Source organism: Hippichthys cyanospilos, chromosome 6 (genome assembly GCF_059441005.1).
Source record: "Hippichthys cyanospilos isolate Australia breed blue-spotted pipefish chromosome 6, RoL_Hcya_1.0, whole genome shotgun sequence".
Lineage (NCBI taxonomy): Eukaryota > Metazoa > Chordata > Actinopteri > Syngnathiformes > Syngnathidae > Hippichthys > Hippichthys cyanospilos.
The window spans coordinates 10,790,736-10,811,006 of record NC_142374.1 but is presented as its reverse complement, the minus strand read 5'-3'; the positions used below and the strand labels follow the sequence as shown (position 1 = coordinate 10,811,006).

Below are 20,271 nucleotides of genomic sequence, written 5' to 3'. Positions count from 1 at the left end.
TTGTTTATCTAACCCCGCTTTGAAAAATGAATGAAGAATTGGGTCATACATTATTCAGCAGCTCCCTGTCTGCTTCCCTTTCCCATTGTGGCCATATGCAAGGTAAAAGACATGGGACTTAAAAGAAGAGTGCAGTGGAACCTTGGATGTCAGGCTTGAGGACTCTCAGGTAGTGTTGAAGAGCCGTAGGTAAAGCAAGGGAATAGGACAGTCACAGATTCACTGCTCTACTAGGAGAAAGCTTGTTGTGTGATAGATCAACGTTATGAATGGCTGAACAAAGGGTGACCCGGAATGGCCAGACAGTATCCTGCTCTGTCTCTGAACTCAGCAAAGGTTGTGGAGTTAATGAATATGTAAGGAAATTTGCTGCAGAGTTAGGATTAAGGAAATACCTTAAAATAAAATTGAAATAAAAAGAAAAGTGAAATAAAAAAAACATGGAAATGAAGTATTATAAAATGTGATCAAACAACCAATGTTTTTTTTTTATTCATATCATATCATTTTATTTATAACAAAAAAACTGAACTGAACTAAATACAACGTATCTAAAAAAAACCGAATGTCTTTTTATAAGTGTATTTAATACACAGTATGTGTTTACATTACGTTATGTCACAAACGTCTTTTTAATATATAATTTAAGCCAAGCATAACATTTAAATTGAATAATTACCTCAACAAATGTTCAATATTTGAATGCTCTTAACATGGACAAACGGATGACTCTGTTGTGTTTCTTCTCACAGTACTTAACTTGTCATCATGGGAATGTGCATAATGCATTACAGTAGACGTGAAAGCTATTTGCATGTATGTCAGAGGTACATTTCACTCTTTCACAGTTGTGTAGAATATACTTTTACTATACCCAGAACCAACAGATTCCTGATTAAAAAGACATTATATACTGTAGTATCAAGTCCACAGGGACCTTCTGCAAGTCCCTGTCAAATACGCATAGGGATTGTGACATTTTTGTCATATGCATAGACTACTGCTAGAGCAGGCTAGCATGCTTATGTGTTGGTCATTTTAGGCTTCAAAAAATGTGCTAAAGTTTTAAATTAGTTGAATCCAGTTGAGTTAGTATTCTTTAAGCACACGTGTAGGACGAAAAGGTCTGAATGATGCCCGCAAGACATCGTTAGATGCAGGAGGTTTGTCTCAAAGTGACTACATGTCTGTATATGACAAATTGTAATGAATACGTGATGATGGAAACTTGATGCAACCTGAATTATGCATTTTTAGTCAAATATTTTGAATAAATGAATACTGCCAGATGCTTTCACTAAGCATAATTGCAAGACATTTGTGAATGTCAGCCATCCATCTTGATCACTCGAATGTATCACTTTCTTCACAGGGATAAACATCACTGAACGCAGAGCAATCAATTAAAATCAAACTGCTTTGTATTCAAAACAAGATGCATGTGGCATACAAATAGGGAAGCTACTGAATATAGTGCTCTGAGAATATATAAAGGGCAACAATGAGAAGAAAAAACAATGTCTTTTAAATGAACATTTTGGTTGCTTTTGATGCTGCCTTCTGTGCCAAATAATTAAAACCAAACAGTTGGCTGTAAACTTTCTTGGGGCAGCACGACCCTGATAAGGCTGCTGAGAAGGCAACACTATAGAGGCAGATTTTAAATTACAGGGCGAAGAAAGTAGCAAAAATGTATTTTCATTATGAACTCATTCCTAGTATGATCCCTCCTTGTCCTCACTTCCTTTTTGATCCCTCTCATCATCACTCTCCCTGCTTCGCCTCTATCTTTTTTCTCTACCTCATGCTTTGCCTGCTGTGAATTTAGATGAAGTGCACAGTGGTTGTGGCCAAACACAAGTCAGCACAACCCTTGTCCTTATAACTTTTGCTTACACACACTCTGCAGTACTCTGATAGAAACAGTTTATTAGCATTGGCTGTAGGCCATCTCTCTTTCTCTCTTCTCGCTCTCTCTTCTCACTCGCTCTCTCTCTTGCTCTTTCTCACTCGCTCTCCTCTGAAAGTTTCCAGTCATTGCAATATTTTTTTGTTCTCAAGAAATAAAGTACAAACTTAGACCCTTTGAAATCCTGTTATCACTGCCACCTAAAACCGTTGACGTCGTTGGTCTGACAATTTTTCAAGCCAAAAATGGTAATTGCCGTTCCAGCTCATCGTTGGTTCATCACATCGTTGGTTCATCACTCACTCTTGTCATCGCCCCTCCCCCCTTCCTGTCATCTTCTCATCATCTAACTATCCTCCTGAAAAAAAACAATTAAACAGTACTCTCTGCGTCTTAGCCTTAAAGGGATAGTGTTTAAGATTTAGACCGTTTTTTACGACGGACAGCAGGGGGTGCTGCATTTGCCATTGTCCGTGGCTATAGCAAACATGGCCACCTCCAGAGAAGTGATACCCCCCATGTAATGTAATTCAATGATAACTAGACCTATGATTACAGTATATTTAAAACATACTGCTGGTCATTAAGAAAACATTCATTTGCAAGCTTTTGAAATTTACAATAATTTAATTTATTCCTTTTTAATGAAAAACGGTCTAAATCTTACACACTGTCTCTATTAACAAAAAGCCAAAGCTAAACTCAGTCATCCAAATTAAGTAGTTGAGCTTAAGACAAAATAAATAATTCACACAGCACAATGCCTAGTGTGTGTTCCTCAGACACTTGACTGAAATAAGCAATGATGTCTACTAGGGAGCATACAGATTAAACAGCATGTGTATTGAGTGCCGTCGGGACTAGACTGCACTTAGCAATCATGTCTATGAGGGAGCATATACACACACTTGTGATTCAGGCACACTATTTACTTTGAAGTCATTTTTTGTCAGGAAAGTTACCATAAGAGACTGACTCTGAGGTCCGGCGCCAACTTACAAGGGACTCGGATGTCGAAAGCCGACACACAGGGGATTCGGAGGTCAGACGACGTCTTACAGGGGACCCGGAGGTTGGATGTCGGCTTACAGGGGATTCCCGAGGAGAACAGAAACATGAACTTAGAACATGAACAAAATCCCACAGCAACAAATCTCAACCGAACACGACAAAACATTTAGTCATATTGTGCAACCAACAAGGCTTCATATGTATGTCAACATTTTTAGCTCTTGCCCATATAAAGCACACCTTGATACACAATTTACGAACACACCTCCCATTACTACTGTAGTTGTTTAGTGCAATACATTCATAAGGACACACTCTCATAGTTATATCTGCTGCATACTAATGTTTGCTCCCTATTCAGACAGTTTTTACGATTTGACAGTTTGACCATTTCTCACAACTTTGGAAGATTTAACTTTATGAGGTGATAAACAATTGTGTTGACGGTGAAAGGTGGTGACGATTACAACAAAAGATTAAAATCAAATATATGGTACTCTTCTGTTGGGTTAGGGTTAGGCGACAGAAATATGCTATTATTAGTTTTGTAGGAGGTTAATTTGGAATCTCATGTAAAACCTGTACAATCTGTGAATGGTACTGTCCGTATAAATATAATATCTAGCATTCCACTGTGTTCCCAAGGTATGCCATTCTACGAGATCCAGCAGGCTGGCTGACTGTGAACCAATTGCGAGGAACTGTCAACACGTTGGCCTCTCTGGATCGTGAATCTCCATATGTTCATGACAATAAATACACAGCACTCTTCATTGCAATCGACAACGGTAAGAAAAAAAAGGAAATGGTAGGTGACCATATAATGGCTTATACAGCAGATTCTTAATATTCTGTCCAAGTTAGGACTACATTTGGCAATGGTGGCATAAAGAAGCTTACAACATAATGACCTCAAGTGTTTTATTGTTTTTATACAACAGTTCTACAAGCACCATTTATGTGTTGTCCGTAATAACCGACAACAGAATAGGATTTGTTTGCTACTTCAATCAGTCAGCTGAGCCGAAAGGCAAAGCTTTCTGTTTTCAGGTCGATCTCACCTATGGTCATGAGCTGTGGGTCATGACCAAAAGAACGAGATCCCGGATACAAGCAGCCAAAATGAGGTTCCTCTGCAGGGTTTCTGGGCTCTCCCATAGAGATAGGTGAAAAGCTCGGTCATCCGGGAGGGACACTGCCAGTTGAGGTGGCTCGGGTATCTGGTTAGGATGTTTCCCAGATGCCTCCATGGGGAAGTTTTCCGGGCTTGTACCGCCGGGGGCAGGCCCCGGGGCCGACCCAGGACACACTGGAAAGACTATGTCTCTCGGCCCGCCTGGGAATGCCTGAGGATCCTCCTGGGGCTGGGGAGAGGGAAGTCTGGACTTCCCCGCTCAAGCTGTTGCCTCACCAAGCCAACCAAGGGTTGCTAATGGATGGATGGTTAGACTTCAATCAGTCACTCATGCCAAAAAAAAAAAAAAAAAAACAATACATGGTAATCATTCCACAGTATCAAATTTGACTAGACAAAAATATTCGACTGAGAAAATAAATGAAGCTTGGCTTTACTTTTTATGTAGAGCAAGTTGGCCAATTACTGAACTTCACGCTACGTTATATCATCTTTTAGTGGGTGATCCACAGTACGTTAAAGTTACACCAAGTAGCCTGGAAATGCAAAAAAACGTTATCTGATGCAAAAACCACACACCCCTTAGCCAAACTAGCATCCTGGTTGCATCTCTGCTCCTATTTATACATTTAATATGTCATTAAATCATCTTTTGTGTGTCACATGACATGAGCACACCTGGAGGCTTACGGTGACAGCTGAAAAATATCCATCTCTGTGATGCAAGTTTTGAACACACAATAATGTTTGAACCAATGACCACTGATGTAAGTTAATGGTTTAGAATACTTGTGAGTTGAAGTTATATGAGGGATTAAAATGCAAAATATATGTTTACACCTGTGGATTGACTGTAGTAGTAGTAGCAGCAGTATTGTAAGAATAGAAATGGGTTAAGTGGCTCTGCTTCTGGGGCAGCATTTGGCCCCTAGCTGGCAGTGTTTTGCGGAATTGATGTGTTGAAACCATATTTTATAAACTTTTGCCAATCCATCACACACCATTCGTTGGCTCCCTGGACCCCCTTGTGTCAGTCTCTTAAGCTGTCCCAAACTATAATTGTCAGTCCATCTTTGTAATTTACCCACATTTCCGTCCCCACATTGTCACCACGATGTGGGCATTTTAGACATTTTTGCTGGTCCATTGTTCATTGGCAAAACGGCCATTTGTTAGTGACGGACCGGTGAATGCCCACCTCAGTCCCGGCAGAATGCCCACCTTTGCTCGTGAGTGATGAATAAAGTGACATACAAAAGCTCCCATTCTGTTGCTGCTTAGTTTCCCATCATTTCCATTCATTGCCAAAATGGCCAACAGTTAGTGACGGAGCGGCAGACTTTTCAGTCAGAGGTGACGGACTGCCCACCTTTGGTTGAAACTCTCCCCTAAAACATACAGTAAGTCACAGAAACCTTGAAAGTCCATCGCCACCTCCATCGTTTTGATACCTTCTCTGTGTGTGGCCTGAACTCTCATATGTTCTCCTGTTCTTGTTGAGATCCTGACAGACCCATTAGTGAAGCCGAGAGATTCTACTAGAAGTCAGCAGAATAGCAAGATATGTCGTGAGGTAGGCAGGTGTGAAAAGATGAACACTGGGAGATGAGGGATGTGAGGCGAGATGAAGGAAGAGGGTCTCTTTTGAAGTTAAGACATAAGGACTCCCATCCATGTTGTAGATGATTCTGTTTTCCATTGTAAACATTTGCAGAATAATAATCTGCCCTCTCTGCCACCCCGCTGCTCGAGTGTAACATCCTTGTACAAATGCACAATTTTTTTTTGTAATGTGCAGCTCGACACTGAAAATATCAGTACTTCTGATTCCAGATCTTTGTTCTCTTTTCAACTGACAGTATTAAAGTTTTAGACAAAAATGTATATGTATTTGGTACTGCAAATCAAGTTAATGATTCAAAATTCAAATGCACAATTTGTTTTCAATTAGTTCTTTTGAAATTAATGACCGCACAGGATTTTGAGCCACTTTAGACAGAAATAGATATTCATTTAAAAAAAAAAAAATATTTAGCGCCTAATTACCTTTGACCAAAATTCTTGCTTTAAATCGTGTCCTGGGAAGGACTGCTAGCTTAGGAGTTCTGTGCCATCATTAAAGCCAGCTCACTGGAACTGGACCTATAACACAAGAAATTGAACCCAAGGGAAAATGGTCCTAAATTGCCTGAACTAATGTTACCTCAGTGACTGAGGTAACGATCCGGAGAAGTGGTTGAAAAACAATAGTCAGGGAAAAACCTCATAAATGCATGCTGGTGATGCGGATGCCGATAAACCTTACACAGTACGGTGATGTAGCAGTGTGAATGTTGTAAATGCACTTTGTTTGAAGACAGAAGTTGAAAGCGGGATAATTGATATAATAACTCTAAATGTTCAGTATTCTTTGAAGGTCAACTCCCTACCAAAGGTAGGTGGGTTCAATACCTTGCCCTCTGTGACCATGTCAGTGTCCTCCAGTAAGACACTAAACCCCCAGTTGCTCCTGAGACAATGTAACATATGTCCGTTAGGGGAACTTGAAGACAGATTCACAGTTTGTAAAATGCTTACATCTTAATAAAAACATCAGTGAGATCAGCCAGAATACACAAATATCAACATTTCACACAAAATTGAACTCTAAAGAAAATGGGTTTGATCAACTCTTTTGTGCGCCACCCTGCCGTTAGTAAGACCAAAAAAAAAAAAAAAAAAGAAATGGCTTCAGGAAATGGAGAACCGGTGATGCTACTCAATATTCCTCATTGGTCCTCTGACAGCATGAGGCCAGGTCAGCTGACAAAGCCCCTGAGTGGAAACACACTGAATGATGGGGAAAAAGTATCTTCGGGGAAGTGAAGAAAACAGACGGTACAACAATGAAAAATGATATGAGGTGGAAAGAGGAGAGGATCAGAGGATTTAAGAAAGGTGTGCGGTAATGACGATGTTGATGTCAAGGTCAGGGGTCATCTCAGCTGGAGACTTTCTTACAATGAGGCTGAATTCTGTAGGTTTCACTCCATTGCCAAGCTTACAGCTGCATGCCCAGTAGGAGTAGCCAAGAGGCTCCAGCTTTTGTCCCTCCTTGATGTGTGAAATTGTCTTTTTGTCCATGTTGCACTTGCACATGTGCTCATGCACAACAATGTCTGCCTTGTATAAAATGCCTCTCTTACTCTAACCCTAACTATTCGGATAAGCATGGGTGCACATATATTTTTTTAAGGGGGTTACTCACATAAGTACCAGGACATAATATTTGCTCTGCGCCCCTTCTTTCACTAAAAACAGTCTTCATCAAAGTTCTTGTGAGTGTTGTTCCCGCATTAGCAGCGCACTGTTTGTGTGCCCGGCCAGCCTGCGTCCTCAAAGTTTTATAAGTCCATCAGTTATGGTTTGCAAAGTTCGTTCAGCGTCCAGTTTAATTAGTCCAAGCCTGTAGTTTGTCTCGCCACCTAGCAAAAGGGCGATTAGCCATTGCTTCTCAACTACCTTGCACACCTGTCACCTTTCAAGAATGTATGGCGTGCCTCGCAATCTGTTCGGCCAGCGCATATGCATTTTCCTATGTATGCAGGTGTAACCCTGGTTAAGATAGCTTCCACACAATGAAAGCTTTTTAAAAAAAATATTAATGAAGAAAATACACTTGTTATAAACACTAAACCAATCAGCATAACTCAGAAACATGTTAAAAGATGAAAACCCTGCAAATGAATTTGGTATTATTATTATTTTCTTAATTTAAAATGAGTCAAAGATATCTGAACTCTTGATTTGAAAGGCTGGTAGCAAGGTAACACCAGTGACGAATGACCACAAATACACACTTGACTTTTTCCTTCTGCTCTTGTTGAAGAAAGCCAAAGTTGTACAGTCTCTCAATAAGCATCTATGAAACCATGGGGAGAAAAATTGCTGGAAAGTATTCATCCGAAGCTTTTTTGTGATTTTTGTGTAAATGTGAATGAGTCTTCCTCTGAGAGCTGCTTTTTAGTAGCAGTTTGTTGGATGACACGGTCTTGTTTCCCTCGCAAAGCTTGAGATGTTACATACTCGGTCAGGTGCTTCAGATGTAGTTGCAGAACATAGTTGCAGCAATAATTGCTCCACGTCTGTCACCGCACCACTGTCAATGCATTGAACATTAATAACCGCTAGTATCTGAACAATATGGGCTTCCTTTCAATATACGAAAACTGACACACACCAAAGAAGAATGATTTGATTTGAGTTGAAATGGAGTTACTGTAAATGGTCCAGCTACTGACTCTCGTTTACAAGACCTAATCAAATAACTAGTTTAATTTCTGCTATTCCAGTGATTGGCATGTCAAAGACTCAAAATAAAGAATGAACTTGACTTTGTTAGATCTAAATCGTTTAACATTTACCACAAACAAACTGGAGCATATTTAATTTATTCCCCATTAAATTAGTGTTCAAACAATGCACAAGAATAATCAGAGCTTTAATATGCTGTTTTATTTTCATCTTTCATTTACAGACCTATGCAGGATGCAGCATGTGACATGTGCTTTACCAAAGTCGATTGGCTGCCATAAAACGATGTATGAAGAAAGTACATTCTGTGCTTTGGTTTCTCATTTACGGTTTTTATTTTCATTTAGATGCATTGAAAATTTACCTCCCAAACAGCGATGCAAAATCGTCATCTCAAGTCTTGTTCTGTACTGTAGTTGAAGTTTACATTGATGTTTTTTTTTTTTTAATTTTATTTAAATTGAACTACCAAAAAATGTTCAGAAATCTCTTAAAAACATTTAGAACTATACTAAACTATTTCATACAACTTTTCACCCATCATTTGTTTATTACATGCTGTACACTCTATGATGTAATGACTTTCAGTTTTGGAGTTAATGGATTAAAAATATATAGTCTACTTTGCACCGAGAAGACCTGCAGAGCCGCATTATTGTAAGAGTGCTTGCAGTGAACTTGATGGGCTTTTTATATAAACTCTGAACAGAAGAAGCTGTTTTAACACTCCAGCAAATTCGTCCAGCTTTCTGCTTCCCTCTTGGAACAACAGCTGTTCCTGCTTTGTACCCCCAACTGTCTTCACTTGAGTCTTTTGTATTCAAGGTCTGTGTGTTTGGGTATAAGAAGATTATAGTTTACTGACTATATTCTGTGTTCATCTCAGTTTCCAGTGAGTTTATCGGGGTATGTGCGGTACTGCTCTCGTCCACCCTATGCTGTAGTTCATTGTTTCTGCTTCTGATTTAAATGTTAAACTACCTCCCGGTGTGTGCCATTTGTCACTGGAAGGCAGAAATATATTATTCATGCTACAGTTGACAGCAAATGTGGTTCCACACAAGTGCACACACAATTTTTGGTGCCTGGTCCGACTGCCATCAAACATGCCATTGTACTGTAAAAAGTCCTTGCATGAAAGACCTAAGCAGCGTTTGCTTTGAATATGTGGATACAGGTGGCCTCAATATATTTGACAACATATCTAAATTGTCTTTTAAACATTCCTACTTTTTTTTTTTTTTTTTACTTAATCAGAAATTAAAATCTAGAGCAGTTTTTATACACTAGATATAGTCAACTGATTACTGATGAATCCAAGATTTTCAAGGAGGCCAAAGCATGCTGCACATCTGTGATTTCTTATTAAATATGAGTCTTATAGTACTGGTATTTCTAACTAGGAAGTAAATGGCTTGTTTTCAGTGGCCGAACCATTTACTGTGTGGCTGCCTTGCCCCCTTTTTGACGTTGTTCAATGCTGGCTGGCCACAAAACATCTGCTTCATCTTGACCTCTCATCCTTACTAGACTTGTGTGTGATTGAACCATCCAACAGAATGAATAACTGGGGCCAAATACGAGCATTTTGCTGACATCAAAATGCAAATCAGCATCACTACACCGCTCACACACCCTCATCGATTGGCCAGCTATGTGCTCCCAAAAACACATTTTCGCCACTTCTGCATTTTCTTCAGTCAAACATTCTAACTGATAAATTGAACATTGCTGTTTACTTGGCAGACTCAGTCCAAAATCTCTCCTCCTCAATTCCGGAACCAAAACGAAACTAAAAGATGTGGTGTGTATTTACTCTTGCATGGGTGGTACGGGGGTGGTATAGGTGAGATACAAAGTTTTCCTGTTGTCATGTGTGTTAAAGTCATATTTATCTGCTCGGACAGGGTTAGTGAAAGAGCGGCAGAATTGCAAGTAAAAGCAAGTAATGCTTAGAAATGCATCAATGAAGAAAAATAATAAGTTGGGCCTGTTTATGGTAAGACATCAACATTGTAACATGGTTAAAATCTCCAAAAAGTTGCTTTTTCATGATACGGCCCTTTTAAATTCTGTTGTCACCAGCCAAATTAACTCATTCAACTAATGGAGAAAGTATGAAAAACTGGTATAAACATTGTATAGAACATTTAATTCTGAAACTGACACCATATAGATAATAGATACTACCAGTGCAGCAAAGTATTTGTTGGCCAATCCAATTTCAACAATTCAATACAGATTCTAAATTGGTAGTTTATTGAGCAATACAAAGGGATGTAAATTGCTTTAACTCTTAAGCTATTAAGCGTGCGTAGAAAAATACAGTTCCTGAAGAGTCATTTTAAAATAATAACATTCTTTTTGCCGTAGAGGAGCTGTCATGTAAGACGCTATGCTTTTGAATTAAGTACATTATGGACAAAAGCTGCTGAAGAAGTAATTGACTTTCCTTTTTATGCATGCTGGCTGAACAACTCACAGAAAGATTTTTTTTTTTACCCCCCCCACCTCCATGGCAGTAAGGGATGCAAGCTTGTACGGATTCCTTGTTAGCGGCATTTTTTTTTTCAATTAATATTATGTAATTGTTTGATTACATCTGCCCTTTCTAGTTGAAATTGTTGTCACTCATCTTCGTTTACATATTGGTTCTATTCCTTAGTAACTCAATTCTATCATTATTACAGTTGATTTGATGTCATCATTTGTCAACACTAATTTGCTGAATTACTTGTCAAACTCAAGTGGCTTTGCTAGAAAAGCGTGAAGTCTCGTCCAGCTTATCTGTTTTTCTTTAGTTCAGACAAATATATGCTTGTGTCTGTGTCTCAATCAAAATCAGAGTTACTTGCGCCAAAGTATTGACTAGCCGTACTTTCCACTCACTCACACCTAACCGTGCCATGAGGCTTCTGCGATTCATCATTGACCAATCACCTTACCCTTCAGCTATAAATCAAATAGCGGGCAAAACGAGAGAGCTGTTGAATCCCAACAGATTTCAGAATATAACTCTAGGTTCTCATATACATATGAAATCACGCATAGTGTGTGTGTTGCGTGTGGGAGGTTATAATGGTCAGTTCTACATAATAGCTTCATCTTAAGTCAGAAATCAGAAAAAGATTGACAGTGGTGCGGGTAAGTGTGGGCTTGTGTGTGCGTGCGTGGGTGAGTAGGGAAAGCTAAATGTATTTTTCTACACATGTCCATCTCAGTATGTTAAATCTGTCACATGGTGCCTCATTGCCGTGCTAAGTGCTGGGAATGTGTGCCGCTCCTGGTAATGGGCTGAGTAATTTTCTTGTTTCAGTTGCTACCATGTCACCCGCACACAGAATGGCAGCCTGGGTGACTAAATGCAGATAAATGGACTAATGTTATCCCTTGTTATCTCAGCCTGCTGTGATCAACCCGCCTCGAACTCCATCATTAAAACAATGAAGCATAACAACTCAAAGTGTCAGTCCAGTACATTTACATTTTCAAACCAAAGAAGGTCACATGAAGTTGTTGCTCTTCTGTAACTTTATTTCACATTACAATCTAGTACTTGTACCTGATTTAAGGTTTTCAATACTTTCTGGAATGCTTGCGGGGAAAAAAATTCAATTAATTCTGACTTTAATGTTAATTTTCATTTGACTAACATGGCTAGTGGCTGGAGGAATGCCGAAAATAACGCTCCAAAGGACCTTAGTCAACGAGATGAAAGAAATACACATAGTGTAATCATTGAAACACGAGCTGGCCAAAAGAAAGGGATTGATTGTGACTCAGAAAGGGCCACAAAATAAATTACATGCAGGGACAGAGTGAGCCAAATGTCTCGCTCCAGGGCACTTCTAGATATGAATTTGAGAATACTTGCCTCCTGGTTGTCCTCAGGGTCGCTTTGACTTCATCTAGTATATTTTCTCTAGCCAATGTATTTATGGAGACAGACACTGAGGCGAAAAGGTTAACTACCTTTTTGAAATGTGTTCTTTAGCAGCCAATCAATTATGACCCTGTGTAGCAGCAAGCAAGGGTGACGCCATCGTGGGGGGGGGGGGGGGGGGGGGGAATCAAGGCATTTTGACCCAGGATAATGGCAGTCTAATGGGACACGCTCAGAAAAGCATCGAATGTTTCAGCTCAGTGCTGTTTTACCTCCCCCTCTTGTTGCGCTGGCTCATTAACTCGAAATTCACACTGTTTTGTTTAGCACCGCCTCCTCAACTTTGGACTCCCACTTTCTCCTTCTCCATAGGCATCCTTTATTCCTCAACAAATTGCAAAACACTCCAGAGAACATTTGTACATCATCAACAGCCTCTATTATGCTTGTAAATAAAATGTATCTTTGTCACTGGGAAGAAGTCTCTCCCGACATCAGTTGCTATGTAGAAAAGCATAATCCTGATTTATTCACCAAATGATATGCTAATACCGGCGAGCAAAATTGTATCTGCTCACTTCAAGAAACTACTAAATAGATCATTCATCAGTATTTCTCTGCACACATGGGCTGGTTACGAATATCAAAACATACTGAGCGGAGAGGGAGAGACGACATTTTGAACGCCAAACTTAAATGATGGAATCGGGCAAAGACTGTTAATAGAGGTTGTCTGTCTCTTTAGCTAGACACATCATTGCAGTGACAAGGATGATGAAGAATCCAGCAGGAGGTTAGTTCCTAATGAATGGCTTTAACATCCTTGGTTTCATTGCCTGTGCTATATTAAAGCTGTGATTGTCATTCTTTTACACCAATGATGTTGACGAGTCCCTCTATTCTAAGGTGTTGTCAATCTACAGCTGAAACAGCTAACAATCCATTTTCATCACTTGTTTATGGGCACGCAAGTCACCTGAGACACTCACTTGAAGTGACATTAGGGTTGTCTTTGTTGCTCTAATGTACCTATACAGAAAAAGATCAGAAAAAGCTTAATAAGACACAGATGCAATTCCACATTTTTTGCCACAGAGAAAATGTATTTTTTGAATCAATACCTACAAGAGAGTCCAAATCAAAACTGGGCAAACTTGGTATAAAATTATATCGAACTTATATTTGATCCGTCGAGCCAACTAGGGCTTATCCTAGACAAAAACTGAAAAGGAAACTAAATGCACTCAAAACTAATGAGACAACAAGTAACACCTGGACAAGAAACATTTGAAGAGGGAGCTGATTGGCCAACACAAGTGAGCAGGTTCACAAGGATTGGCAGATGTAATGACACTGATGAGACACTGACCCAAGGGGAACAGAAACATGAACAAAACGGGAAACAACCCAAAAAAAAAGACAAATCAAAGCCCCTCCCTCCCTTTGGTCTAAAAATGTGGCCACACTGCAGGACCGACTGTGATTGATTCAGTGTCAACTTCAAAGGGACACACTAGCTAACCATTTGCATTAACAAAACTCCTCTGCAACGTCTACTAATCTTATTTTCATACACTTCGATTACATTTTTAACCCTTTGACTGCTGGTAACTGAAAGTTGAGACGTTGTTGTTGTTCTCGTAGAAATACAAAAATGTACATTTTTATGCAAACTATATTTTTGACAATAACTCAAAACTAATATCCCCAACACAAACCTGATTTTGTAAAAACACATTCAACTATAGGCGCATTTTTTTTTTAATGCCGAACTGTCACTATGCAGGAATCCACCTAGATCCCACATCAGTCTAGCGATAGGCACGCAGTAGTTGAGAAGGTGTCTAGCAACCCTGAAGTAGACGAGCACTCTAATGATGAATGCCAAATTTACGTCACATTGAAACCAAATTCAAATCCACTTGTTCTGCATGCATTTCGCCTATCACAAGCTGTTTCGCACAAATGATAAGTTGATCATTTTATGAGCATTTTCATAACTTCCGGAATGAGGGTTAAGTAAAGAGCTAATTTGAAAGTTTGAAAACCTTCTGGTTAATCTCTCATAATGCACTCAGGCCAGGAGGGACCTCCATTTTAATGGTGGGACAAAGGTCGATTTTGAGAAGGAAATCAGTGATGAAATATAAAATACATTGGGAATGTTAGAGGCTGCCAGAGGGTAGAATACTAACAGCAAAGGTCCATACATGAATAAAAAACACCTCATGAATTGGGATTATGACAACATGATGAACTGCCTTGCTTTTGAGATTTTTCCTGTAAACAAAAGTTTATTAATAGTACCTGAGTGCTGAAAATGAGTGGAATTGGATTTAGGAACCATCATGGGTCTGTTAGTGCAAAAAAGGGCTTAGCCTGTAAGGCCACTTTATTATTTATCATACCCCCTCCTCGCTATCACTTTTCATAATAACCTGCAACTGATAACCCAAACTCTATTCTGAAAGTAATTTGCCAGACTGGCGGCTGTGCACCTGTCCCTAGCAAGACTTCTCTCCCTGAAGTCATCTCTCTTAATGACATGCGTCTTCTGTAATTGGCTGTGGCTGGATTCATTTACAGTTCTGATCAGCCAATAAGATTAGCCCGGTGGTATGTGATAGGGTTTGCTATAGCCCTGAAGATGTTGAATCTATGCAATGTCACAAAATTAAGGTTGTTTTTTCTTTCAACATGGTCTGGAGTGTGCTACTCTAAATGCTAAACTAAGCATCGGAAACTGCTTCATTCTGCATCCTCAATACAGTGGCATTTCAGTTGAATTGCATAGAGAAAAAAAATAGAGCCAGGATTTTATTATCTGTCCTCATCAAATAAGGTGGTCAGGAAGTGCTTCAACTACAACGGGGTGTGTGTAGGTCCCAGGTATGAACAATTGCAGCCTCTCTGTTATGCATTGAATACTACACTTTGTTTCAAGTTATTATGCATGTAGGGTTGAAATGAAATGAAGTTTTATGATTGAGTTGAGTCTTAGCTTTAGTGTGGACGATTTTGCATTGGTCATCTTTTCAAACTGTTTGGATTATTGGTCTCCTCCTTAGACTGTAGTGACTAATGTGCCACTATACAATAGGGTTACCTGCTATCTCAGTGATGAATTGCAGTGTTTCAGACGCGTCCCTTATGACTCAAAATCAGTAGGGATTTTTTTTTAGACTGTATCGCGTGAAAATAGTTAGGGCAAAAATGGATTGGAGCTGCAACTGTGACAGGCTGTCAATGTCAAAGGTTATGTGTGCAGATTCTTTTTCACAGATTAAACTGCTCATCGCTCTATTTATCGTCACTCATGGTATGACCTTTGGAAAGTAGGCGGTCTGCTGCAAAACATGTGCTCGCTTGAGACGGCCGAGACGTTCAAGCTAACTGTAAAGACTGTGAACACACTCGTCATTCTGATCAAACCACTGCGCTTTTCAAAATGTGTGTGAAAAAAAAGAGTAAACAGATTGATTGTGTTGAAGGTACATTATCAAAACAACTTGGAAGTTGGCTGTTGAAAAGCTACTGAGCAACAAGCCATTATTTAGAGCTGCTAGTGTGCTGTATATGGAGTCCCAAGGACTTCTTGATGCAGGCTCGTCCATACGCTTACTACCGCATTCCTCACTCCAAACATAAATAGGAGAAAATAGAGACTCGTTGTAAAGGGCCACTTGATTGGGTTGAACCTTGGCACATATATAATAGGTCTGTATGTAAAAATTAAAGTGACACTGAAATTCTATCTCAGTAAAAACTCACAAATGATATAGTGCGCCAGCTTGAGTGGAGAATTTAGTCAAGTAATGACATATGAATTGAAATCTAAAATATACATAAATGCAACAATTGGGTTTACAGACGTTTTTTCAGAACGCATCGTTTTTGTGTAACATGATGACTTAAAGAGATAGTGTGTAAGATTTACAGCGTTTTTTTCACTAAAAAGGAATACATTAAATGATTGTAAATTTCAAAAACTTGCAAATGAATGTGTTCTTAATGACCAACAGTATGTTAAATATAATCATATGTCTAGTTATCATCAAATGGTATTACATGGGGGATGGCATTTCTCCAGAGGCGGCCATGTTTGTTATATCTACGGACAATGGAAAATGCAGCACCAGCAGCACCTCCTGCTGTTCATAATGAAAAACGGTTAAATCTTACACACTGTCCCTTTAAGAATTGTATGTGCTGCGTGTGTTTCCATTTTACCCAATGTGCAATGAAGTGGCCAATTGTTGTGACATTCTGAATTAATTGTGAAGGTGTGCAGAGATATTATAGTGCCGATTTGATCCCTGTTTTTTGACATTAGTACCAATGCTTGATCATGGACAAATGTTGGCGTTCGTCCCAACAGGTCATGGGAGGATAGAGGGGGACATTGCCATATTGCTTTTTTTTCTAGAAGTTGTTTTGGAAGTCGTTAGTTATTGAATTCTCCAAAACAAACTGATCAAATGCAAGCTAATATCATATTCCCAATTCAAAACAAAGAATTTGAGCTTTTACTGTTGAAATGGTGGATTTTTTTTTCTTTCGTTTTTTTTTAAAGAACTATGTATCACGTTGACCATTTAGGGAATTATAACTCATTACAAGCTGAAATACTGCACATTAGTTGCTTCCAGACAGCTCAGCACGCTAGAAAAAAAGAATTAAAAGCAGACTTAGATGGCTGGTATTATCAGGGGCTTAAGAGTATATTTTGTGAGCGCCGTGAATACGAAGATACCTGCTCTTTCCTTGATATTTATTCACCACAGAAAGGAATGATTTAAAATATGACTCTGTTGGAATCCCCTCGCATTTTATGAAACATCTGGAGCCTAATCTTTCAAAGCAGAATAACTCTGTGCGAATCCAGGTACAACTATTGTTATTCCTTTCTTTGACCTTTCTACTCCGGCTTTCAATGACTGAGAAAAATGTCAAAACTGTTATGGCTCACCTGTCCAGTACACTGGGCTGACATTCAGTTAGTTAGTTGTCACTTTGTTTTTAGTGAGGGACATTGGATCAAAGATAACATCTCTGCCATGCAGCAAGATGCCTGTTTTCTTTATCTCTACATGTTGCATTTTCCACTTCGTGCTTGTGGAGATGTACTTCTTTTGTCTATTAGTTAAAGAGAAGTTTTAGTTTTAGTTTTTGTTTTTTCTTGTTTAATGACACTTATGGAATGGGTGTCTTACCCTGCATGTACCCTAATTAAATCCTTTTGTTTTTGAATGATAAGGAATGCTCACATTTCTTATCAGCAATATGTCACATGTATGGAATAAACTCAGGGAGAAATGGACCTGGACCAGAGTGTTCTAGAAATATAATCTTCAAGAATAAATGTTTAGGTCTTGGGGCTTGTTGTACTCTTGGCATCAATGTCAAAGAGTGACCTTAAACATAGCGTGGACTCATTTAGTCTAAATCCTCAGGGACAAATTTGTTGATATTGTGTCAACCAATCAATTTCTTGTGGATGCTCTCTGAGTGTCAGCATGGATGGTTTCTGGGAAGGATCTCTTGGCATTTCGTCAAAGTCCTGACTCCTGATAAGGGGGGATTATGGAATGGGCACATTTGGAATGGTCTGCAGCATTAACTCTGTAATCATTTCTTCCCATCTAACCATGTCTAACCCACAAATTGTTATGTTTCAAACACTCACCAGTCATAATGCCAATTTCAGTATATATATATATATATATATATATATATATATATATATATATATATATATATGTATATACAGTCAGCCCCCGGCTTACGAGCACCCTGATTTGCGAACAATTCGCCTTACGAACGTGGATCAGGGAGATTTTTGTCCTCCGCTTACGAGCATTCCGACAAACCAGCCATTGAGTATGTAGAAATGTTCTCGCCTAACTGCGTCCACATATTCAGCAGTTGCGTCATCTACAATCATTAACAGACACTTGTGGCGGTAACGTGAACGCTATTGGTCTTACAACCTCACACTGACTGTCTCACTCACAGTGTCTAAATATAATTACCATTTAAGTGTAGTGTTTGTACAGCTAAAGGGAAAAACAGCTGACATGAAATTAAATGTGCCGATTGCAGGACAAAGAATTGTCATTGGTTTAAATGTGTGTTTTTTTTTAATTAATTGTCAATACATTCCAACCGTTTAAAAAAAAGTGCGAATAATTATCAGTCAGTCAAGGAGACGCCAATATGCTATTGGTCGATTAAGGTCACCCGGTCTCACTCACGGAGATGCTATTGGCCGGCGTCACACGTCAATCACAGAAATGCCGATATGCTATTGGCCGAACGCCTTTATCTAGCTTGATGGGACAGGATGGAAGAAAGTAGAGAAAATGAGTGAAAAACGGAATGTTTTGAAGACTTTGCAAACTTTATCTGTTAGACATAGCTTCTAAAATTACTACGGTAAAGGAAGAAATAAGAGGATGATGTTTTAGTATCTCCGTGATTTGCACCCTGACTGAAAGAGTTACTGTAACACTGTAAGAGCAATAGCCTAGCTGCGTTGCCGTATTAACTCAAAACGTTAATTACTGCACCCTGTTACGGGTGATATTGCAGAGCTATATAATGATTGCTTGCCAAATCTGCATGTCATGTTAGTCGGCGACCTCCCGGCATGCTTTGGGACAGCGCCATTGTTGCAATTCTGTGAGTTGAAACCAACAGTGAACTGACGCTCGAACAAGCTATAAGTGTGGTGTCTAGTCAATACAACACACACAACCTCCCCTTCGCCTCCACCTAGCTCAATTCACGTCGGGAAAAACAGCTGACATGAAATTAAGTGTGCCGATTGCAGGACAAAAAATCGTCACAGGTTTAAATGTGTTTTAATCAATAAGATGTCAATACATTCCAACCGTTTAAAAAAAAAGTGCGAATAATTATCAGTCAGGCAAGGAGACGCCAATATGCTATTGGTCGATTAAGGTCACCCGGTCTCACTCACGGAGATGCTATTGGCCGGCGTCACACGTCAATCATAGAAGTGCCGATATGCTATTGGCCGAACGCCTTTATCTAGCTTGATGGCACAGCTGTTTGGGATGGAAGGAAGTAGAGAAAACCCTGACTGAAAAAGTTACTGTGACACTGTAAGACCAATAGCATATTTACCGTATTGACTTCGAGCATTCATCTCTGCTCATCTCTGCTTATCTCAGCCCAAGTCACGTCTTTCCAAAGGTAAAAGTAATTCTTCCTTTGTATTTGTTATTTAATGCAACTGTACAGCAGATTATGTCACTCAATATTAATATATGTATACAGCGTGATGATTTCACCTAAGGCTTCTGCGCGTTGCACACATTCACGAATTAACATGGGTTTGGATTGCCCGCTATACGAGCAATTCGAGATACGAGCGTAGCCGCTGAACGGATTAAGTTCGTAACCCGGGGGCCCACTGTATATATATATATATATATATATATATATATATATATATATATATATATATATATATATATATGCATACACTGTATATACTGTGTTTACATGCATAAACTAGAACCCCAGCAATAGCCCAAAGGTACACGCTGTGAGGTTATCGCAGGACCTGAGAAAAGTATTTTTCATAAAAGTAGGGGGACTGTGGAGGAGTGTTAAGGAAATCTCAATTTGTATCTTAGGGATGTGGTTTATCTTTGACAACCCCAGGAATCGTTGCGTCTTTTTCACACCACTCATTTGCAGACATACTAGGGGAAATGCAGGTTGATGAAACTGTCACCTATGAGTAGGTATCAACAGTTGAAGGCAAATAACAGAAAGCAAGATGTAGAAGTTCACAGAGACTCCTCCTGGGAAAAAATAACAAAAAATAACAAAAAAAGCTATGCTCATTCTTATGTTCCTGCACAGGGTTTCTATTACTTGAGGGGAAACCTGGATACTTGGTGGCTGAAGAGCTTACATATCATGGCCCTCAACCCATAACAAGCACAGGCTTTTCAGAAACTTGAATGTTTTGGTGGATTTTGTCATTTTTGATTATTTTGGCAACCA

The 20,271-nt window shown here is 39.3% G+C and overlaps 1 protein-coding gene across 1 annotated transcript in view; it reads left to right on the top strand.

The window, feature by feature from the left end:
• The window catches only part of cdh13 (cadherin 13, H-cadherin (heart)), a 249,822-nt gene that overhangs the window by 209,025 nt on the left and 20,526 nt on the right, over positions 1-20,271 (top strand). The window contains exon 12 of the mRNA XM_088417738.1: positions 3,566-3,708. Coding sequence (XP_088273864.1) covers positions 3,566-3,708 — 143 coding nt within the window. The remainder of the gene's footprint in view (positions 1-3,565; positions 3,709-20,271) is intronic.